The sequence below is a fragment of the Neolamprologus multifasciatus genome, chromosome 19, assembly GCF_963576455.1.
Source record: "Neolamprologus multifasciatus chromosome 19, fNeoMul1.2, whole genome shotgun sequence".
Lineage (NCBI taxonomy): Eukaryota > Metazoa > Chordata > Actinopteri > Cichliformes > Cichlidae > Neolamprologus > Neolamprologus multifasciatus.
In genome coordinates, this window is record NC_140457.1 from 23286902 (window position 1) to 23311484 (window position 24583).

Consider the following 24583-nt stretch of genomic DNA (forward strand, 5'->3'; position numbering starts at 1 on the left):
GGCTGGCAGCAATGCAGCTGGCAAACTTTAAAACACTCTACAGCTGATACACAGCAGGCAGGGGTGATTTTTCCATACTCTATTTTCTTCTACTCTCTGCTTCTTGCCAAGAACTTCCAACGGCCTACTTAACCGAGATATTACTTGACGTACACGTCTAACCATCGGATAACGTTACTTCCTTTGATCAGTTTGAAATGTTTAAGTCTGTGCTGGAACGTGAGAGAAGACTACATATCAATATGTAGAAAAAGATGCCTTCCTGGAAATGATTTTCATTCGTCTGATTTTGCTTTCTTTTCTCACTCCTACAAATCTACAAAATATATATCTTCCCATGCAAGCACGGTGAGAAACTCATGCTCCGCGTCACACTCTGGCCTCACATAGAGCATTCTCTGTTGTTTGAGTTTGCTTTAAATATAAATGAATATGTGTGGCGTAGCATTTCTTTTTGTTTGCTCCTTGTAAACAGCAGATTTTCTCTGAGTTCTCTTGGATGAGAGGTAGAAATTAAGCAACCTGCTTTTTGACTCTAAGAGGTTTTGGGGGGGTGAGTAGAAATACAAACACAGCTGAGGGCTTGCTTTGTTTGATCTGTTGACTCTCTGTTTTACACCTCAGCTCGTAATCAGAGCAGAAGGGAGGTAAAGCCGAATTTGGAAATGGAGACACGCGGAGTGTGCCAAGTACCCAGCATGGAACAACCAGGCCACTGTACGCTGGGATAACAGAGAGATTTAGTATCTCAGTGCTTCTGTGCCAAACTAGCATTGAATAGCAGTCATCAAGGAACTTATTTTAATTCAGTCAGAGGGCTGTTTTTATCCACATAAGAACATTTGCAACCCCGCACCCTCAGCCCCAGGAAGCTCCACTGTCACGCAGAGGGAAATAATCAAACTCAGATTACAAATCATAAATTTGGCCATTAAAATATGCAGATCACAAAAAGTAGCAAACATCTATACTGAGAATCTGTGTGCTAAAAGTTCAACCAAGAGATGCATTCCTCATAAATGATGTATTCATGTATTCCATCTAAAACTAAACTACAGAAAAACAGTCCACCAGATACAAACTGAATGTTCATTAGTTTTTCGGCATAAGCATACATGAGGGAGGGAAGTGAGAGTAGTGCTGACAGCAGGAGTTTCCACACTACTGTAAAACTTGTATTAAAAAAAAGAAGTGCTTTTAAGATATTCTTTTCAAAATGTTGTATAATAAGCAGCTTAATAAGTAAAATACAAAATGACTGTGGGTATTGTAAGACGAGGCAACAGAGATGAATCAGACGTTAGAGAAATGTGGTGCAGTTTCTGCACCGTCTGATATTTGTGCAGAGGATAGTCAGGATCTGTTTAGGGCCAAATTTATTAAATGGGACAAAATACTATGTGAGTGAAATCTCCAAGCAGCACTCATAGGTGTGGTTAGCTTTACAGGTTATTTACAAAAGATGCAATGTTTTTAATATCAAGCACAAGAAATAAGACTTTCTCTCTGGTTTTAAATATTGGTGCAATTAGCAGCAAGCAGCAAGACACAAACAGGATTTAAATATTCTCCTAAGTAAGGCAGGAAGTCCCATGAAGTAATGGCAGTACTTTTTCTATGCCATTAGTAAATCTGGCTCTTAACATCCATAAATCTGACATCAAGTCAGCTGATAGACGAATCCAAACAGTGTGATGCTTCAAGCTAATTTCAACCAGCAGTGATGGAAGAAAATTCTCTCAGCAAGTAATACGAACATATTCCACAGCCAGCTGTTCTATATCTGCACCACAGAAATGTTCCTTTACAGTAACATGCTTGCAACTTATTAATTACAGCTATTGCAACCCATCCACATTTCTTCCTACTGCTACGATTAATGTCACTGTCCACCCTGAAGGTCCTGAAGCCAAGTATGGTCACACTGTGGTCAAGCAAGTTCCTTCCTTTGTAGCTCCCCAAAGGAAAGTCGACCAACAGAGCTAGCATAAAAATGGCTTGTTGTAAAAGTGAGGTTCTTATATTAAAAGATTCTGCATCTGCAGGACTCTACAGAAAAAATGCCCTTTTATAATGCTGTTTTCTACCTAAATAACACAACAGTAGCTCAGCTTATAAGGCATGAGTATGTCTTTGATGTAATTAAAACCAAGAAAAAAAACCTTTAAACTAATTCTGTAGCCAACAGGTAGTCAGTGTGCTTTAGCAAAGATGAAAGTGATACGTTTCATTTAGCTTGTCAAAAGTCTGGCAGAGACATTTTGAACAAGTTGGAACTGAGGGCGTAGTTTTGGCTGAGCCCCAGTGGAATTACAATAAACCAGACATGACAAGACAAAAGCACAGATGATGTTTTTTCAAGGTTCACTTAAGATTAAAAAAATATCAACTACAATAATACATTATTCAAGATCAATATAATTTTTTAGAGTTTGGTTAAATATAGATTTATTATAAATGTATTATAAATAAATAATAGATTAGTATAGATTTATTTAAACGATTTAACTTTCTTTGATATTTGTATGTCAGAACAAGGTTTAAAGTTAATTATTACATCTAAATCTAAGGTCACAGGTTAGATCAAGTCATAAAATAACAAAACATCTCTCCATTACTAATACTCAGGGGAACACATAGTTGAGTATCATCTGCATAACAATGAACATTGATCTTATAGATTATTTCTCCCAAGGAAATTATAAATAGAGTATAAAATGGGGGTAAGAATGGGGAAATGAGTTCTACTAAAATTACAAAAAGGAATGAAACTAGACAACAGCAGTATATTTTATACCAACACAGTTATTCAAAATGATTTATAGCAATATCACAATCAGTTATATCAAATGCAGAACTCGTGCAAAAGAACATGATCTGATATCGGATTCTTCCTGTTTCTGTGCTGTGGGTTTGCAGTCTGGATCGCTACTGCCCCAAAACATTTTACTTCTATAAATGTGTACGTTTAAAATTGGTCTAATGTTGGTTAAAACAAAAGCATAAATTCGTAGTTTCAGTTTGTTCAGAAAAGGTTAAACTCCTGCAAAGGTTATAAGCAATAAAAAATATATTAATAAAAAGATTTTAATGGCCAAAGGTCTGAGATGTTTAGGTAGGGTAAATTTTTAGTAATCAAAGTGGAAAAATGTGAATTCTCTGCTTTTTAATCAGGACAGTGAAAGGTCAAAATCAAGCAGATGTCTGGAGAAATATTAACTTTGACTATTCCATTTATGATGATGATGATATTATCTCAATTATTCTGTACAGCATGCTTTACTGTTTTACTTTTTCTCTCTAAAATTGTGTTTTTAATGGTGTTTTTGGGTTTTGCACAGAGGAAGTTTACAAAATGCAGCAGTACCGAGCAACCACATTAAAGCCATTCACTTGCCATTAACAAAGCAACTTAATGTCTTTCTCAGCTGCTCATTTTTCACAAGTGACTAAACAAGAATTTTATGCCCATCCAAATCTTTAACCCTCCTGCTGTCAATAACTTAAACATTGCCTGTTTGCTCTGAGCTCTGTTTGCAAATGTTCAATAGGCACCCAGGGGAACGGAAGCTCAGTATGTCCAAACTTTGTCTTGACGGAGCAATGAGTATAATCAAAAAGGAGATTTCATTTTTAATTGAAATTTGCAACTTCCAGTATAGTTCTGAAGTATCATATACTGCGTTGCCATCACAAATTTCCCAATTTCCTAGTTTTTGCATATTTTTCACACTTGAACGTTTCAAATCATCAAATAAGTTTTAATATTAGACAAAGATAACCTGAGTAAATACAGAATGGAGTTTTTAAATTAGGATTTCATTTATTAAGGGAAAAAATTGTCCAACCCTGCCTGGCCCTATGTGAAAAAGTAATTACACCTCCCTTTAAATCGTAAATTAACTGTGAGTAACCATATTTTTTTAAAGCTGAGTTCAATTTCACTAGACACACCCGGGCCTAATTACTGTCAGACCTGTTGACTCAAGACATTCAAAATCATTTCTAAGGCTTTGGCATGATGAGAGCCCTTATCTACAAATGGAGAAAAGGTGGTGAACGTTCCCAGGAATGCAGGTGTGACGTCACTCAGTCAAGGTCAGTGTTCATCATGAGACAATAAGAAAGAGACCAGGGCTGAAACCACTGCGGACCAAAGCGCACAAAGCCTCGTCTAACTGTTGCCAAACAACATCCTGATGGGCCTCGAGACGTTTAAGAAAATGTTTCGTGGACTGACGAGACAAAAGTAGCAGGTTTGAGTCCCGTTACATCTGTCGTAAAACCACAGCACTTCGAAAAAGAACATCATACAGTCAAACATGGTGGTGGTCGTGTGATGGTCTGGGATCTTTACCGGCACAACCACCTACTAGGTTTCGGGGTAATTACTTTTTCACACGGGGTCAGCTACGTTGGAATAATAGTTTTTCCCTTAATTAATAAAATATTTTTTTAAAACAGCCTTTTGGGGGAATTTTCTCAAACGTGCATGCATGACAAAAATGCAAGACTAAGGAATTAGAAAGAGGGAAAACTTTTTTCAAGGCATTCTACTATTAATAGTCAACCATATTCTTATATTATTTAGAGAAAGTGACAATCGAGGTCTTCGTCAAAGAGACCACAGAGTCCTTGTGCGGCTCAATGCCACATTGAGAGCACAGTTATGTTGTGATTTACTCTTTTCGGTCTTTAGATGCATTACTCTGCACAAACGTCCCGGGGCTCAGACTCAAGCTGTCTGTTTTGCAACTTCACCAACAAGCTCTCCACTCTCACAGTGACGAAAACACCAGCCCATAGAGCGAAAATGACTTGCAGCTCAGTGGTCTTCTAGAGAGGTGTAATGGCAGTGACTGTGCCAAACAGGTGGACTGGCTGTGCTCTATAACCTTTTCTCTAAAAAGCTCCCATTACTGAGGCCATTACGCCCAGCAGAGGAGAGACAATACAAAACTGTGTGCTGGAACCCCGCCGAGCCTCAGGAGAGTGTTCAGCTCACCTCACACTGCGCCTCAAACCTGTCAGCCTCATTTCGCTTTGAGGTGTGGGCGCCCATCGCAATTTGTGGTTACAAGGGAGTCGCTGCATGCATGCACTCGCATCGACTGTTTCCCTGTGTTCTTGGGTTTGGTCGCACAACTACTCGATTGCCAATAAGCTTGCTCTAAAAGATGCTGGGAAAAAACGCCATACTACCAATGCCCCAAATTATTTTGTGATCTAAAAAATAGTATTAGTATTATATTGTTGCAGGTGAAACTAAGGCGAGGCAAAGCCCTATTGGTTCCACTGATCATGGTAAATAGTAAATAGGTTGTGCTTATTGTGAACCTGGCAAACCTGTTTGTTTTATTAGCCTGGATTTATTAGCCTGGATTAATAGTCACCCATACTTCTTGAACTAATGTAAATTATGCAAATGCACCGACGTGTGATTTTGCTGCAAGCTGTCCTGTTTGCACTGAGATCTGAGGAAACAGAGCCTGATGACAAGCTGTCATGTTAGCAGCATAGCACCACTGTTTTCAATACACATAAATGGCCTCAAAAAACTCTGGCACGGTTTGCAGCTAGTGATAAAACCGAAGTGAAAGCTACAAGTTCCAGCAAGTCAAACAGATATCCAACAGTCGGGGTTGTGTATAAAATGCAAATAAAATTAGAAGCCAGTTTGTTTTATTGTATAACCTCGCTTCCAGATAATTGACCTTTTTGGATTGCGCCTGCTTGGGCGCGCTTGTCTCTGGTTTCACATACTTTGTGTCTGGGAACGTTTTCTCTCAGAATAAAACTGTTGTTTCTCGTTTCCAATCCCATCATTCATCTCACAGCCCCTGTGAGTCATATAGTGTCTCGCCGGAGTGGTCACAACCCCCTTGTTGAGAGCCGCTGATATACAGTATGTTAGCGGGTGCGTGTGACGACAGCAGTTGGTCACTAGCGCATGTGCAGGACCAAGAAAGCACTGCCGAGTGACCTCGGAGATCGACTCCCTCCCATTGTGCTGCATCTTTGTCTGGCCCGAAACTCCGGTGTTAATGATTAGCCCTGCTGCTTTTGTGCACCTCTTACAGACAAAGCCAGTGCGAGTCAATTGGCTGTTGCCCACACAGGCAGTGTGCTGCGACGAGGCCCAAAGAGAAAACAATCAGGGCTGCCTGCTACTCGGGGTTATCAGTGAAAATATGTGCCGTGATAAGCTGCATAATGTAATGGGTGAAAAAGAAAAAAAGAGGAAAAACACAGAATTTATTAAGGCTGTCAGTTTCTTCTGGGCATGCCAGTCTTCGGATAATCAAGTTAAACTCTAAGGACTCAGCGTTGTTGTTGTTGTTTAATTTTTAACTCCATTTTAAATGAAAAGGCTTCACCTTTCATCTCCTGCTGATCTATTCCCTCGAGGGGTGGGGTGGGGGGTGTAAGTGTCTGTATGTGTGTGTGTTTGGGTGGAGGGGGGTGTATTATGTGTGTGAATACATATGTTTGTGTGAGTTCATTAGAAGTTAGAGTGTCGTGAGGGAGCTGGGAGGAGTTTTGTTTATGTGTGTGCGTGTGTGTGTGTCCATGTGTGTGTGTGTGTGTGTGTGGAGGAGTTTTGTTTATGTGTGTGCGTGTGTGTGTGTCCATGTGTGTGTGTGTGTGTGTGTGTGTGTGTGTGTGTGTGTGTGTGTGTGTGTGTGTGTGTGTGTGTGTGCAAAGAGGTCATTTGGTCAGTTTGCCTATCAGTACTTGAGCTGTCTGACTGAGCATTCTCACCATCTGTATGACCTCTCCTCCCGACCGACTGGCTTTTGTTCCCGAGCTTGCCTCCCTCCCACCAGCGTTTCTCACAGAGCTCTGTAGTACGAAGGGTCACCGGGACTGGCCTTCATCATTAGTCTGCGCTCTTCGTCTTCACCAACATTAATGAGGACCTCTTTGTTCTTTCACCATTTGACTTTCCCATGAGGTCGGGCACGGGTACAGTATCACCTGTATGCATGACGTATGTGGAAAAATATAAAATAAAGCAGAATTCTTTGTCTATTAAAGCCAATGAGCAAATATTAAAGCACCCAAACATCTATATCATGTATGTAATTTAGAGCCATGTCTAAAAAACCTTCATTCATTCTCACACGTATGTCAGTTCGTGCACGTCTGACACATATTGTCACAAATCATTGCCGAGGAGCCCACCTCTGCTGAACAAATAGCGGCACACTCCTCAACCTTCCTCGCAGCCACTTAGCAGAGGTCTGCTGCGCTTTATGGTGTCATAAAGTTGCCTTCTCAAAACACAGTTTAAGAGATGTCGGTAATTGGTGTGTTGTTTGACGCAGAGTCGGGTGCTATCGCCTCTGTCCTGACAGCGGTAATTAGCCAAAGGCTGCAGTATATGGCAGATTAAATGGGTGGTTAATGGTAATTTGCTCTTCACTCAGCACACTTTGGGGTCTGACTGGTCAAACATTTGCATTGGCTGGTCTCAATCTTGAATGACAGTTCTGACAGATTATTGCATGACTTACAGTTTCCACAGTGAGCTGTAATTATTAGACAGCAACAAACCTACTTAAGGGAAAAGTACATATTTAATAATGTTTAACAGTGGAAAATAGAGGTGGTAAATTTTGAATCAGCAGATGTAAGACAAAGATCAGCAAAGCTTACTGAAAATGCATTGCTTTTGGCATGTATCCCTCAGCTTTAATGGTGCTTACGCAGAGCTACGCTGTATGCACCATGCACCCCAAAAACCACTGGCTGCAACATTCTTTGATATTGAGAATCATAGAGAACAGTCAGGGAGACGAGCAAAAGAAGTGATGGCAGCCATCAGTATTACTTAGAAGCTTTTTGAACACTGGCTACATCAGAAGCTCACAAAGGTGGGTGTTTTACGAGAGTGTGTTTTATTTAGTTTACTTTAAAGAAAAAAAAGGTAAATAAGTTAAAAATATTTTACAGTGGGGGTTTTCTCATATTTGCTATATCCAGGACTTCGGATGGACAAAATATAAATTCAACAAACTTCTGATCCAAAAACGTTTTCTTGTATAAGTTTTTTCAGTGAACGGAACTGGTTGAGATCCCCCTCAGTCTTATAGATAACTAAAAGTCTGCGGTCAGTCACCATGTGCGGACACTGTATTCATTTCCATACAGCACGCTTGTCTTCATTACCTCTCAGAGCCATCTACTGGTGCCTCTGTACCCACGCTGAGTGTCAGACAAAAAATTCGGGGCTCATAAAGCAGCTCAGGATTCTCAAGTTTGAAAGAAAGAGATGGGAGGCGCTTGGACCATCCATCACCGGCTGCCTCTAGCGGACCCCGGAGGGGCGGCGCGCCGAAATCTGATCGCCCTTCCCCCGCTGCTGCTGTTTGTCCCAGCGGCGCGCAGGCTGGCAGAGGGAGGCATCGTGGACTCAAGAGGAGAGATGAGCGTCACACAATCGTACACGCGAAGGTTCCGCCTTCAAAATAAAAGCTTGATATCTAGTCGCCTTATTGAATAGGACTCTTTTTGATGACTCAATTGAGTCCGCCAGGCTGATTTAATTGAGCGCCAGTTTGCTGCTAACGACAGCCAGCTGTGTTTCACTTATTTGTCTCCTCAGATGGCTCTGTTGGTATATCATTTTAACATATTTTACATTTAAATTTACATATTCATTTATTGAAGAATGCATTCAGTGTATTTGATGAAAATCTCATCAAATACACTGATTCACAACTTAACAATGATGACAGGATGTGAGCAATTAAGCAAAAAAGAAAAATGCAATTAAAAAACAGAAAAACATAATAAAGACTCTTATTTAAGTGCACACAAGTACTAAAGTGCATGAAACGATAAGATATAACCATTGCTGCATTACAGAGCTCCTTTGTAGATGGCTCGTAGGCTGGCGAGTGCTTTTTTCCCTTACCTTTCCTGCATTTTCATAATTGAATGAGTGCCTCCGAGCAAAGCATGCGTCATCGGATCCGAGCCAAGGATTTTATTTTGAAAGTAAACCTGGAACTCCTCGTGTTTCCCAGCCGTGCACGCTTGACGGCAGCACCTTGCAACTCCTACTTCTCAGACAGCGAGAGGAGAAGAGTCACCACTCTGCGTTGGTTGACCAGAAGCGACGAAACGCACCGAAACTGGCATCTGCGCCGGAGGAGACGCAAAGGAACCGCGCATCCCGCGTCCCCGTCCGCCTCGTCCACTCTGCCCCCTCGCAGGACAGAATGAACGGACTTTGGAGGACTGGACACTTTGGACAACGCGGACAGCAGCGCGCGGCGGAGGACGGGATTTAGTGGAGAGAAGTTGGCGAAGACACTCGCCTTCAAGTCGTGAGGGGGGGATTTGTGACTCTTTTTTTCCGCTGTCGCTAAACTGCTCTCCAAGCGCTGGAACGTGAGGATTTAAAAGTAGTTTTGTGGGTTTTTGTGAAGTTTACCGGAGATTAGAGGCTATTTCACCAAAGGAAAGCTTGGTGCCATCTAAAATCTGAAGGCTGGTCTTTTCTGTCAAAACGGGATACTGTGGGTAAATATTATTATTATTATTATTATTATTATTATTATTTACAAGCAGGTTACGCAGACTCAGACACATAAGTCTCACAGCTTCACTTCCTTGTAGATGTGGACAGGTTAGAGCTTTGAGCACTGTGTACACTGCGTGAGTCGTGAAGCAGCCCCGCGGCTGTGCCACAGCACAGGTGGCGTGGAGGTCCCTGTTTGTGCGCAATTGGCGCGTCTTGGCCCGTGTCAGCAGACTCTGGAGGAATCAACTGTCAGTGCGCAAATCTATTGCCACGGGTTCGGAGCAGGAGCGCAAAGCGGCTTCTGTTTTAGCTTGTGAAGGTGTGTGTGTGTTGCTGAAATTACGCACGCTGTGAGAAAAAAACGAGTGGAAAAAATACTGTAAAACATATTTGGGTTGGGAAACGGGTATGCTTTTTCCAGCAGTTGATTGAGTTTGGTTGATTTTTCAGTGAGGGGAAAAAAGTAATTTGCGCTAAAGCGTTCTCTCCACATCCATAGTCATTCCCTTCATCCTTTCCAGTTTTTCAGTATTTACAGAAAAATCCACGAATGAGGAAAACTGAAACTGAGTGTTTTAGAAAGAAAGAGGCCAAATGAAATCACGCACGCTTATCCTTACACAAAGGGTGGTTTGTGGTGATACCTGCCAGATTTCGTTTGAGGTGAGCTCGCTCTTCATTCAGAATGAATCGAACCTATCCTGATTTTATGTTGTAGTTTTTTAAATAAATAAATAAAAAATCCAGCCATCCCCGTGCTCGTTAGGATGGGCACGCCGTTTCTCCTCACCGCAGTAGTGACGTCTTCTCAGGTTTGGCGCTGAAATATGAATTGCACATCTCTTTCTCAGAGCCGCACTCCCCCAAATCCTCTGATCATCTCTGAAGTTAGAAAGCGGCGGATTGTCCCCCCTCCTCTCCCTCTCAGTGAATGAACTGTGCGGTTCTCTCCCCTCAGCAGCAGATCACTCATCCCCTCTTCAAACACATGCGCATCAATGGGATTCAGATGGTGATTTTTTTTTTTTATTCTTCTCCTTTTTGGCCACTCAGCTCGGCTTTGATTCTCACCATGTCAACTCCCAACCCGAAGAAAATTATTAGATTATTGCGTCCTGCGAGAGAGACGCTGAAAATGAGATTTGGGCTCTGTTGCTTTAGCTTATTAAAAAAAAAAAAAAAAAATTGCTGTCATAAACAAGCGTGCGGCCGATAATAGTTGTGCTAATGCTCCAAATTAATTGTATCTATTGACCCGAGAAATAATGCGTGCCAGTGTGCAGCTTTTTCAATCAGAGGCGAACCTCAGACACTTTCGGTTCCAAATGAGACTCTGATTGCCTCTTTTCATTAGTGAAATTGGCCCGAGACCATCGCTCTGCTCCTGGTTTAGTGCCTTTACGTTTTCCTTCTCGTTCATAAAGAGAAGGGTTCATTAATCTGCTTCAGCTTGTCTAATTTGACAGAGAAAAAGGATCATTACTTTCATGCACAAACACTCATTTGCTTTCATATTCCAGCTATTTAAAGAAAATAAACTTATGTGACCTTATCTGAGTTTTACACTGTACCTCTGATATAAAATTTGTGCCTATATATGTAAGGACTTCTAGTCTTTCTGTTCCCCTGTAATTAGGATTCTCACATGTCTGAGGTAGTAAAAGCTGAGTTTATACCAACCTTAGTACGATTTATAACATTTTAATGTCCCCCAGTGTCTGCTAGCAGCACTTCGTGTAGTCTTTATAATTTCAAAAGGGACTTCGCAGTCCATCTGTATCTTCTGCTTTAACACAGAGGACAAAGCCCTGGCGTTCGGATCTTTTTCCATGTGCAGGCCGAGTCTCAGACGAGACGCCGCCCGTCTGAGTGTCAGCCCGAGGTGAGCTGAGCCCGGAGTCACCCCTGAACCTCTGACAGCTCTGAAGTGCCGAGCTCTCCTCTGCCTCTCAGCTGATCAATATCTCTTCTCACCTGAGGACTCGTTCGAGCGAGCTCTCTGAAGAGAGGGTGGATCAGCTATGAAGGCAGGCAAGAAGTCGTGAAGGGACAGGCCGAAGGGAGATGGTGGGTGTGAGACATGCATTGCATTGCAAAAGAAAAAAGCTGGAGTGGAGAAAGGCGTGCTGCAAAGGAAGATGACCCACTTGTGTGTCTCTTTATTACCCATCTAACCTCCACTTGGCTCCACTCTCCAAAAAATCCCTCTAATCTCCCTTTTTTCCCCACCAAGAACACAGAGCTGATCCGGCCCCAGCCGCTGATTATCCGACTTAATTATAAAAGATTGCTGACACTCCATGGAGGTGTGACTAGCATGTGACTTCCTCGCGTCGCTCCTCACTGAGGATAGAGGGATGGCAGGGATTTGAACCCAGGTTGAAGCGCTTTTCCGCCCCTGAGCTATTACAATGTGAAGATAGTCCTGCATGATTAATGCTCATGCCTTATTCATTGCCGTAGTTGTGTTTCCCTGCCATGCTTTAAGAAAATATTAGCATGAAAATATGTGGCTTTGAACTCCTCCCTCGGTCTTTGGGATCCATATTACCTCCTCTTCTTCTTCTACTCAGCTATTTGAGGTTGTTAAGTGATATCAAAGTGTTTTTAGCTGGTTGTGCTGTATATGAGGGTTTCAGTGAGGATATCAGGTAGTTGTGTGTAATAAGGGGCACACATTAATTACTGCTCTTGCACGTGGCTGTCATTTATTTCACCCTAAATGCATCAATTACACTGCAGCACTTTGCTGCTCTTCAGATTCAAACACTCGCCTTGGACTCTGGCCTAGTCTAAACCCCTACCTGACGGCAGATTAGTCAATGCTGCTATTGTATTCGATCTTCTTCTCACATGGTTTGAGAGGCTGTCATGCTACTTGTCTAAACAGATCTACGGGTTATATGAACCAACTCTGAAGCCCTGTCAGCTCTCCAAGTGTACTGCCTTGTAAAAAGCTACTATTTTATCTCTCTCTCTCTATATATATATATATATATTTATTTATCTGTGTGTGTGTGTCTGTTTCTGTGCCAGCCAGAGAAAACAAAAGTTTAGATTTAGAGAGGCCTGTAATCAGCCACCTCCACGTCCTGAGAGCGAAGGCCTTATTGTGCTATATAAACAAACCTCAGCAGCATGTAGGCGTCTCGTGTTGTAAGAAGGTGAGGATGGGCTGAGACGGGAATAGAAGGACTCCTGGGAGTTCATAAGGAGAACATTAAAGGCTGAAGTATGTTGACGGGTAAAAGGTGCGGTGTCACTGTTTAAATTAGGACACTGTGTGTGTGTGCTGCTTTATTTATCCACGTGTGTCTTGTGAAGTGTCCCCCAGTCTGTGTTTTTCTTTACTGAAGCTCGATAACGTGCAAATGCGTCCTCGCAGTTGTGCTAAGCGAGCAGTGGGTCACAGGTCCTGCAAGGGAAAGAAAAACAGTACTGTTAAGACTTAAGACAACACAACCTTTCTTTTGACTGCGTGTCTGTGTGCAATACACCTCAGTGTGTGCAAGTGAAGCTCGTTCTGTAATGTTAGCATGTGTATTCAATAAACGTCTCCGTAGGAGTGTGTGTGTTAAGGTGGACGTCCCACGACCAAAGGTATTCAGAAGATTCACAGACCCTCTGACGTTTAGGTTAATAGTGGTACCATGTGTGTTTACGTGTGCTCGTGCGGGGAGATTTTTCTTTTACTTTTCTGGGCATTTCACTCACATCTCACTGGGCATTCCAACTTTTCCTTTCTCGGGAAAACTTAGGGGCTGAACACTCTGCTATCCCTTTCTGTAGCCACCATGCTTCCCGAGCACTCTGATAACGGAGGGTGACTTTGTCGAGAAGAAACGAGTCCCCGGGAAAAGAGCGTCAGGCTGTTTAGCTCTGTAACAATGAGCAAGTTAACTGATTGATTGTTGAACTTTCTGGACTCACGTTAGGGTTCTGAAGTTTTCACTTTGAGCTGTTCGTATGTCGGAATTTCTGTTTTCCCATCCTAAGAACCAGGTGCTCAGAGAAAGTTTCTAAGAAAAAACTTTGAAGAGGGATTTCCAGTCTAATCTTTAAAATCTGTGTGGACTGTCAGGTCAAAACACGTTAGCATATGCACAGACCCCAAGGTGCTTTGTTGCACTGCGTTCAATGTACAGCCATTTGTTGTTGGTTTATTTAAGTTTCAGACTGTGTTGATTTCTGTGTTTGTAGTCTCAATGGACATCCTGGCTTCTCTTTGACTGATTCTGCTGCTTGTTTCAGGTCCGTGGTGGGGAGCTGTCGGACAGATTCTTGCGGCATCTGCGGCCGCCCTTCTGCTGGACAGTATGCGAACGGAGGATGTTGTCTAAGTTGGAGTCGGGCCTCGCTGCTCTGCGTCTGACCTCTCCGCCCAGAGGAATGACTGCTCTGTGGTGCTCACTCTGGCTTTCTCTCCTCCTTCCACTCACCGTCGTTCCAGCCGGGCTGCCCACTGCTCAGCCCACAGGTAGGAGACACACATCCAACCCCACACTGCTGAGGCCACATTATTAATCGTCCTACGTCTGCTTAAGACGCTGAGAAAACTCATTTTGAATTTTGTGCCTCAAACTTATTGCAACATCATTTTAGAGAACAATTTGAGCAAAGATGCCCTTTAATGCTTTGTGATTTATATTGTTAGCTAAAAATACCAAACTCTGAGTGGTTCCAGCTCCTTTTTTTAATTGTGATTTGAATAATCCACATGTTGGCTTTACATTAAAAAGGTCATTAAACAGTGCTTCTTGTGCACTCTTGTTCATTGCTTTCTTTTCCATGTTCTTTGAAAGACATTAATTTTTCTGTGTTCATCACTTCAAACAATGGTATTTAAAAGTCCCATTTACTGTTTATGCGAATGGAGTCCTTTCTCTTTTTCAACAAAAATTTTTTATGACGTTTTTTGTCCGAGGAGGATTTAATTGGCCTCTTCTCGGTTCGCTGAGCTTAGCGAGATTTTCCCTCTTTGTTCTCGAGGCAGAGAAATACCCAAAGATCAATCCAAAATAAACTTTGACTGCGTTTGCTTTAATCTCTCCATATTGCTATTAAAGAAAAAAAAAACAACACAGAGTAATCTTTATTCGTAGGCGTTAGCCAACACTTCTTTCTCTCCCCTCCCTTTTTTTTCCCTTTTTATGTGAGGGTTATTTAAAATGAGTCTTTGACACTCTTTACACGGTACAGCGCATTAAGAAAGACGAGGAGCCGGGGCGCCTGCTGGAGAGGGCCCAGCTGTCTTACGCAAGCTGAGACACTGTGTGCATGTGTGTAAAAGATCGTGGTATTACAGCTTTTCTAACTGCTGCTTTTGTGTGTACAGTTTGTTTTGGCTGTTGCCCAAATAACTGAGGTCAGAGCAGAGATGCAGACTTTGAGATTTAAGACTTGGACTTAAGTCACCGAAGTGGAGACTTGCGTTTGTGGGACTTAATCTGCTGATCAGTGATAATGAACACAGCTTTGAGAGATAACTGCTAAATAGCCACATTATCCTCTGCATCCAGCGATTTAAAAAGAGACTTGTCCCCCGCCCTCTCTCGTGTAAAACGCATAATGTAAGGAAAGACAATGTGTGATTCTGTCTGCCTGATTGCCTTCCCTGCTGGAAGCCATCACAGTCTCTCATGCGTGGGATCATCCAAAAAGCTGAGTGTGTGTCTGTGTTTTTTTTTTTTACCCCCCTCTGGGTGGCGAGTGTTCAGGCTGTGATCTTCGTGTACCTGCAGCCAAATGCACGCGGAGCCCACGGCTCTGAGGAGGATATTGTTTCAAGTTCCTAATGTTGGGGTGTGATGATTCATCTGATGTCAAGTGGATAGCTGTGGCGATAACACGTGCAGCAGTGCTTCTGCCAAGGATGCTTCCTGGTGCAGTGGAAAGCTTTTTACCTTAGAATCAAACTGAAAACACGAGACTCTTTGTTCACCTTCATAATTAACCACCCAGTCAAAACTTGCTGGAAAGAAATAGGTTTTGCTAGACGTCTAAACAGCTCTGAGCTTTCGCTGTTAAGCTCCCAGCATTTTTGGGCACAATTTTTTTTTTAATGTAGGACAGCTACATGAAGGTTAGATGTATTTGCCCATTTATTTACATCTACATGTAAATTTAATTCCTTTTCAGTGGTGCGTTGCATGGCAACCTTATTCATTCAGTCCTCTGGATTGTCATAGCGCCTTATGGTCACACACCCCTAAGATCATAGACATGGTGTTTTAGAGTGGCTGATTAGCTCAACAAACAAACAAAGTGGGTTGTGGCGATACTCCTTTAGGTCCTTTTATGATCGTGTGTTTCTGATGAGGGTGTAGGCACATGAGGTTGATCTAAATGTCATTTTTTGATTCAAATTGCACAGTGGGTTTGCATGTAAAGCAGCATCTTTTTCTTAAAGTGTCCTTTCAGAGATCTGAAAAGACTCTTTTTTTTGTCACATTTGGCTTTTCAACCAAATCTTAAAGTTGTTATGTTTGCTAAAGTTTGTATTATTTCTCCGGGGGGGGGGGACCATTTACAGGCCCTATTTGCAGGTCCAAAACAAACACATCTTGGGCCAAATCAGATCGAATATAAACATTTTCAGTTGATATTTTTGGGCTAAAGAAAGAAAACCTTTGACTGACCGGTGTAGAAACAGCGAATACACCAACGTCTGATGTTAAGTGGGTACTTTCTTTACAGCCTTCGTGACACTTGGAAGTCCTGTTGTGATCTGGATATTATTTCTGAGATTTGTTTCACTTGAATATCTGGCACAAATTAATGTTGGGGGGGGGGGGGGGGGGGGGTTGTCATGGAAGTGTTGTGAACTGTTTTTCTTTCAGTCATAGCAGAAATAGTAGTAAATACAGTAATGTCAACGTTATGCTATATAGCATCAAAAAAAATCGACACTTTAGGTATGTATACCGCATCTCCTGCTGGTTCTTTTGGCGTGATCTCATATCCCTGTGTTGGTTTTGTTCACACATCATCTTAAAAGTGATCAATGACATGAGCATTGAGTTAGCATTAGCCAAGACTGAGCATTGAGTTAGCATTAGCCAAGAATTTGGCTAATGCTAATGCTAATGCAAAAACAAACACTAGCACATCGACAGTTATCAAGCTAACTTGACAACATGTTTATTGTGTTGTGTAAATTAATAAAGAATACACTTAAAATGCTTATCATTGGTTCAAGAATAGAGTTTAATATTTAAAAAAAAAAACAGTTTTCCCTTTTTTCCATTACAACAACGTGATTGGTCAGTTTGAATGTTGATCCCGGACCAACATTACTATGATGATGCAGAAATACCAACAAGGGAATATCAGACACACCCTTACTTTGGCTAAGAGGACTACTCTGCATTTGAGGGTTGAATCTACATTTTTATTTTATGTGAAACTATTAAAAATCCCCAAATTTCAGGTTCAAATTGATTTTTAAAAAAGTAAGAATCTCAAGTGTTGACAATTCATTGCTGTCCAGTTGGGACTGCTCCTCGTAGGCGTCTCTGGCCTGCGTCTTGTCTCCCCCGTGGCCCTCTGGCCTCCAGGAGAGTTCCCCACATCCACAGATGGACGAGCAGTAGGGGTAAAATGAGTGTTGTTTAATGGCAGATGGCACAATTTCCCCTCAGCAACCGCAACACTGGGCTGCAAAGTTGTCACTTAGGTTTTGTGTTTTCCGTGTGTGGCACTGTGTGACTTTGGGGGGAAGTGTGTGGATTAGTGTGTGTCAGGATCAGCAGGTGTTAAGGACAAATATGCCCTTGAAGGTTTACAGCTGGCCTCTAAATATCAATTCAGATCTTTTTCAGTATGTTTAAAGTGTGTAGTTGTTTTGGTTGAACTCTGGTTGTGATCACTGACCTCTGTTGGCTGCTGGATAGAAGTTATAGAAGGAAACCACTTTATTTTTAAGCATAAACATTTGCCACAGTGCCTTCTTAACAAGTAACAGTAATAGATCATAGTTGAAAAAAAGGTCGTAATTACCCTTTAAAAAGTCATCTAATGGTAATATAGTGGGTCTTTAAAAATCCTGTTTAAAGTCAAGCTGTTTTCTGGGTGTTTATTTATGTGTGTGTGAGGTAAGCAGGCCTTGTGGTGTGTGTTAAGTTGTCTCGGTGTGCAGCGTTGATTATTTCTCCAAGAGCTGGTGTCATTTGCTGTGACAAAAAAAAAGTTTGAGAGGCCAAGTTGACTGATGTGAGAGACTGATGACAAAGAACAGAGACTGTGTGTGTGTGTGTTTGTGTGTGTGTGTGTGTGTGTGTTATTCGTAACCTCCCCTGAGTATTTACTGACCACACACACCCCATGCTGATATCCCCGCAGAGCTCTGATGGAAGTATACGGCACATGTGAATCAGCAGACATGCACATTCAGTTTTGCCATTGCATCGCTGTGTGCGCACATTTGTGTTCACGCGTAAGCAGAGTCTGCAGTTAATGCGACATTATAAATAAATGAAGGCAGAAGAAGAAAATGTGTGTCCGCATGAGCGAGAGGAAGACGCGCCGCGGTTGTGTGGTCACCGTGTCCTTCAACTAGAGAAGAAAGCAAGTTGTTTGTCCCGTTTAGAGACTGAAAATGTGTGTGCGTGTGAGCGTGTGTGTGTGTGGTCACGCCACCCCATCGGCAAGGACTGTAAATGTCAGCAGGAGGTGTTTGGGTGATTAGGCGACTCGTTAAAACCTCAGCATTTGCCGATTTACGCTCATGCTCTACTGTTCACACACACATCAGTACACAAACAAGCACGAGTGCACACACACACACACACACACACACTTATTCTCTGCCTCTCCTTGTTTCCTACTTTTTTCCACACACGCTCACTTCTACACACTTTCGAAAACCTTTGATGTGTGCTGTTAGTCTTTGATGGTGACAGCATCTTCCTGAAGGTAACAGATCTATACCTGCGTGTGTGCGTGCGTGCGTGTGTGTGTGTGTGTGTGTGTGTGTGTGTGTGTGTGTGGACAGAGATAGTTTCCAGTCAGCATTTATGATGTGGTCAGCTGTTTCCCATCTCATGTCTGGAGGAAGAGTTCTGTGTAATCTTTGTAATGGATGTATTGATGTGTTTAATCAGGATGTTGCTACTGTCACAGCAGAAGCGCTTTACTGTGCTGCTGTAGTGCACGTTAGTTTCTTCGATATCCACCCCTAAGCCCTTCTTCGTACTCTGAGTTTGCGTCAAGCAAGCACCCCTCTAGTCAGATGTTTATTTTTATTATTATTATCATTATTAATACCCACCCACAGCAGCTCTTTCCCTTCCAGTATCCCTGAGTGTCCCTGAGACTTCTGGTCAGTCCGAGTTTCCCCTCTTTCTTGCTCAGATGTCCCTGTGGAGAATCCAGTTGGCTCTATCATTTCTAGCACCATCAAGTCCTTTCCTTGTCACCTCTTACATGAGCTGTAAGTGATCTTACAGCTCATGTAAGAGGATTGTTAGTTGCCTTTGTGTTTACCTACTTAGCTAAAACGCTCTTATGTTCATAGGTCTGCACATGTTGCCAGCTGTGCAAAGTTTTCCTTAAACCTTCTTCTTTTTAACTCTTATTTTTTATACCTATTTCTTTATAGAGAGTGACTAAAAATAAACCATCTGATCTTTAACAAGCATGTTGACGATTAGTCATCCGATGCACTTTCTTTCTTTTTTTTAAGCCCTAAAGCAATACTCGTGTACCTTCTTGGTCTTATTTTGCATATTATTAGTATTTTTATTGCTAATTGTTTATGGTGGAGCAGTCTCCACATCGCTAGCCTGTAATTAGCCAGCTCTGTACATGTGTAGGCTCAGCATGGCTGTCTGTTCATCACAACTTCAGCGTAAAAAGTTCCTCCGTTGTGTTGCGTTTTGGTTTTCACAGTGTCTGCGCGAAGGCTCATTTCCCCGGCAACATTATCGAGAAATCGTTCTGGCAAGTGGAGTAAATGTTCAGGCCAAACAAGCTTTGAATGATGATTTGTTAAACAATGGCACTTCTGTCCTCTGTCTGTCAGGCATTTAATCCAGTAGGCATTTCAGACACGTTTGTGGATGGGAATTAATCATTACAAACAAACTCACAGGGGATCATAGCGGGGTATTTCTCCTAGACTCTCTGCAGTTATACAAACACTGGCACCAGTGTTCAGTTTTTACATCTGTAAACCTACACATGTTACTGTATTCACACAGTTTTTTACCAAAGAGTAATAAATGGTAGTTGATCATTTAAATCAACATTAAAACATGTTGTGTTGTGTCGTCCTTCTAAGCACGTTATGCATTAGGCGGCACTGTCTAGACGCAGTGTTTTTCTAAGGATAACACACAGCTGAGCATTAAGGGAAAAAGCCTGTTGCTTAGCAAAATGTTATTAAAGGTTTTCATATCAGATCACAGACTGAAGTGAAAATGCTCAGATTGAACTGTGCTATACTGTGAAACAAAAACCGCCTTGTATGTTGGGACCTCTGCTGTGTGAAAGAAAACCCGTCTTTGTCAGGTACGAGCTGGATGCACACCTTGGTGCACCTTCACTAGGTAGGCAAAAAAGAAAGACAAAAAATTAGCAGACAGCTGTAGATCAGTAGGTCATTGTCTGCCCGCGGCCTTCGTACGAGCCGTGTCTGCAGGCCACAGCTATGCATGTATTATTACACCTCATTAATGCCCTTTGAAATCCTCTCTGCACACCGTTCGATGAATTATGGATGAAAAAGGCCCGTCTGTGTGTTCTGGTCACGTCTAACTCCCCGCCACCTTTTCTGCATTCTTCTTTGCCACATTTGAATGCATACATATATTATACAACATTTTAAGCCTTAAAGCCTCCTGTGTATCTGCTCATTTTTCTCCTCTCTGGCAAGTTTTCAAATCTCCATCAGTTTCTAAGCTCTTTGATTCCTGCATCCACTGTGTGCTTGTTTTGTTTCTGTTTTTTTTTTTCTCCACCAGATGATGTTTGCAGCACGTACGCACACTCGTCTGCCTCATACACACCTGCGCATGCCCTTTGCTCTACCCCTGGCTGCGGTTCAGGGCGGTTCTTAGCCCGCTGGCTGACAGTGGCGTTGACATACGGTTGGGCTTTTAATTACAAAGCTTCCCCTTAAGGAAATTGTTGAGATACTTAACAGATAAGGCAGACATGGAGCAGAACAAAAAGGCTCATTGTATCATATCGGGAAGACCGCTCTCGGAGGGCGCACGAGGGAAAGAGAGTTGGCAATTAGTCAACTGGAGCCACAGTTGAAGCTGACAAAATATTTTTGCACTGTGAAGTGATGGGTTGACAGGATTTTTTTTTAAGTTAGGTGTCTCACTCTTTCTGTTTTGCCTTCTGTCCTGCTGACATGTGGATTTATTGCCACCGTTGGTTCAATTGCATAATCTCAGCTGAATCTTCATGATGGATGATGATTGCAAAATGTACCCAATATACACCGTGCATGTCTAAACGTGTTTGTATGTGAACAACCCGACTGTAAGCGTGTGTGTGTGTGCGCGCGGTTTGAGCCAACCCCATTGGAAGAGGTTATTTTGTTGCTGGCAGAGTCAAACAGATGGCAGGTTGCGCGCTGGGCTGTTAGAAATCCAGCACACACAGACACACACAAGTACCAAGAGAGTCACAGTCCTGGCTTCATGTCCCACCCATCATTAAGCCCCCAGACTCTCCCTGTGTACCCCACTTGTCTTCTGGGCCACACAAATAGTAGCTTACCTCTATCTTTCCACTTTCTTGTTCTTCTATTTGCACCAATTACCATTTTTAATTGCATTCACTCCACCGTTCTCACTCATACTCATCCTTACAGTGATATATACAGCACTCAAGTTTATTTCCTCTATACAGAAACTCAACTCAGTGTTCCACCATGAAGCGGAGGTACTTCATTTGTCTTACAGGTCTCCGCTGTATCAGAGGACAAGCTGTCTAACTTATAATAAAGGATCTCATTAGCGGGAGTCAAAACCATATTGAGTCATTAATAACGTGTATTTTCAAGGTAATTAGACTAATAAAAGTCACATGGTGAGCAAGTTTACTCCAGGCCTCCCACGTGCACTGATCGCCCTCCTCCTAACAGGTCCATCTCTCTCTCTCTTTCTTTCTTTCTCACTGACCACTAACCAGAAGCAGAGCTGTCTGGCTCTGCTGCAGCCCATTTACATTTCTGTGAATGGAACCAGAGAGCCAACAGACAGTGTTTAATGCCGTGTGTGTCGGGGAGCGAGGGAGGGAAGCAGTTACTGCACAGTATGAGATTACCTCCTTGCTTGTGATTGTGTGTGTGTGCATCTCTTTCATATTCTTCTGTCCTCTGTCTTGCTTCCCCTTCATCCCTCCTTTCCCTGTCCTGTCCCGGTCTTTGTGTCTTTCCTTTATTTCGTCTCCTTTACTTTAACAGGTGACTGTGATGCAGTAAGACTGAAAAAGGTTATACATGAGCAGTAGTTTCTTTCTTTCGTTCTTTCTTGGTTGAATCATCTATTTCCTGCCTTGATCCCCCCCCCAAAAAAACCAAAAATAAAAGACCTGGGGTCTCCACTCGCACCCTCGCATGCGCTTCTGTTTAATGCTCCCTCGCATTCAGGGCAGCTGACACATCTAATATTGAAACCAAACTCCCTCCCACGTCTCGCTCTCTCACCCTCGCCCCTCTCACCCCCCCCCCCCCATGTTATTTTGCCAGGAGAGCTAAAATAATAAAGCCTTGTGCCCTCTGCAGAGCGTAAGGGAAGCCTTTTTCCTCCCTGGAAAGAAGAGGGCGAGAGCGCTCGGTGTGCTGGCTAGCAGCAGAGCAGTGACAGAAGAGCTGACTCCAGATTTGTTTTTATGTTGTTTTTTTTTTTAAACCATCAGATTTTTCCTTTTTCAGAACTCCCATGAAATGTTAGTTTTGAGTGTGGTGGATGTATTAATTGGCCGTCTTTTCGCCTCGTGCGTCGTCTTTCTCCCCGTCGCCCGTGCGCCATGCAGTGGTTTATCTGCTGGCTGCCGTCACAATCAAACCAGGAAACGGCCTCACTTCATTTTTTATATTATTGATTCTTTGTTTTTCCAAATGTGTCCGCTCGCTGCATTTTGGGGCGTCACCCTGCATCAGACTTCGTTAGGAGCTATGATGTCATCGGTGACCTTTATCGACTTCCTCGGCTGACAAGGAGCAACTTCAACAACGCTGATAGAACTGAACCCGATCTTTACTTTTCTGACACCCTGTTGATTCGGTGGCCTCTAACTGACAGAATCTGTAAAGTCAGACTTCCACAAAGGAGAGCACAGCTCCAGCTGATAAAGAGGCAACACGGAGCACGGCTAAATACCAGCAACCTACAGCAGCTCCAAAAACTGTATAGCAACACGCTTCGCTCATATGACGATGCTTTGAAATACATTTTTTTTAAAAAGGCTGGAAGAGCAGTTAATTTGTAATTTTATACACTGTTGAGGCATTTCTCTCATTTTTATTTTCGCAGATAAAAGCCGCCTTCAACCCGCCACCAGCAGCAGCTTTTAGCTATCATCAGTCTATCTGTTTAACTGTAAAAATCAAGTGTGAACTCTTTGCTCAGTGACAAGTTGGTGCTGGTCGAACAAGAATGCAACTGAAATTTTTCATGTGTATGCAGTGCTGTAGTCTTAGGAAACACCAATGGATGCTAAAGGAGCGTAGGCGATCACATGCAGGTTTCAGCCATCCTGATAACTGATTTGGTTACCGCAAGTAAATCAAGCTGTCTGGGCAACTGCTAAGTAGTTAGCAATATTAGCTGCCCATGTCTTGTACTTAGAATTATTAATAAAATCAAATCAAATCTTTCATTAAAAAAACCTGAGTTTAAAATGAAATCCAGGCTTTTTAAAATCATCCCTGGCTCTAAAAGCCTTTTTGCGCAGTGGTAACAATGTAACAGTGTAGATGTCTTCGGACAACTGTGCTCCAGTTGTTCTTCGCCCCAAACAGAGGCTCCTCTCTACGGTCAGCCTGTGCTGTGAGTGGAGGCAGGACCTGGAGGGAAGCAGGAGGCAGGGATGATGGGATTAAAGGGCTTTTCCTGCCCCTGCCCTGCTCTCATAAGCTAACATACTCTAACAGTACTTCATTCAAGGCTTTCACCGCGCTCAGACAACGACCCGCAGGGAGCTGTAATCTTGATACGTCCTCTGTGACATGTTCCTCATTTTTCCTTGTCAGGTTAGAGTGAGAACAAAAAAACGACTATAGGGAGAGCAAGACGAGAAGAAGAAGAAGAGAGAGACGAAGTGACGAAGTGGTCGGTTGCCCAGAAAGCTTGGGATGTTTTTGACCTTGCGCCAGGTGATCTGAACCATGTGGCTGAGCCAAGCAGCAGGTTTCAGAGGAGGCAGGTTGGAACCAGGCTGAGGGAGAGACCCGCACGGTCCCGCCGCACTAATAAACCGCATCATAAACAGAGCAGTAAACGCTTTCACGTCCTGCTGATCCCAACCCTCATGCAAACATGCACCGCCAACCCCCCGAACCACCCTGGGACACGAGTTAACAAAGGTGGACCAAATAACACTGATGTATGCGCTGCTTGATATCAGTTGAGTTTCAATTAGATTCCCCAAAGGAACACAAAAGACATCAATCTAAAGTTTACTTAGGACACATTTATCTCCTGCAACATGTTTCTGGTTCTAACTGTGCTTACTTGAATTCACCTAAACACGGTTAATGCTCGATAGGCTAATTACCAAAACCCCAGTTGAGGTTTTAATTTTCAGCTCTTTGTTAAGTCGGTTAAGTGAGAGAGAGAGTAAATACGATTACTGTAGGTTTCTTCACCAGATGAATGCACAACGCCGCCATCAAAGTTTGCACTGTTGCCAAGGGGAACAGACTAGACACGGAGCGATCCAGGATTTAGGCTTGTTTTGTAAATGTGTGTCTGAGTGCTCGAGTTGAGGACTGTGATCAGTGTTAAGGCACACTTTCCTTTTTAACACACACGCACACACACATCGCTATCGTTGTCGAGCCAGAGATTTTGCAGGGGAGGGTCGTCGCCGCTG

The 24583-nt window shown here is 42.7% G+C and overlaps 1 protein-coding gene across 7 annotated transcripts in view; it reads left to right on the forward strand.

The window, feature by feature from the left end:
- The first annotated feature begins 9066 nt into the window (after positions 1 to 9066).
- fgfr3 (fibroblast growth factor receptor 3) overlaps positions 9067 to 24583 on the forward strand; it is a 65947-nt gene continuing 50430 nt past the window's right edge. For 3 of the 7 annotated variants that reach the window (XM_085142567.1, XM_085142570.1, XM_085142571.1), the window contains exons 1-2: positions 9068 to 9531; positions 13784 to 14009. In XM_085142567.1, coding sequence (XP_084998693.1) covers positions 13862 to 14009 — 148 coding nt within the window. In that variant the 5' untranslated portion in view covers positions 9068 to 9531; positions 13784 to 13861. Of the gene's footprint in view, positions 9532 to 13783; positions 14010 to 24583 lie in introns of all 7 variants that reach the window. The other 4 variants (XM_085142568.1, XM_085142572.1, XM_085142569.1 and 1 more) reach the window with 3 other exon arrangements.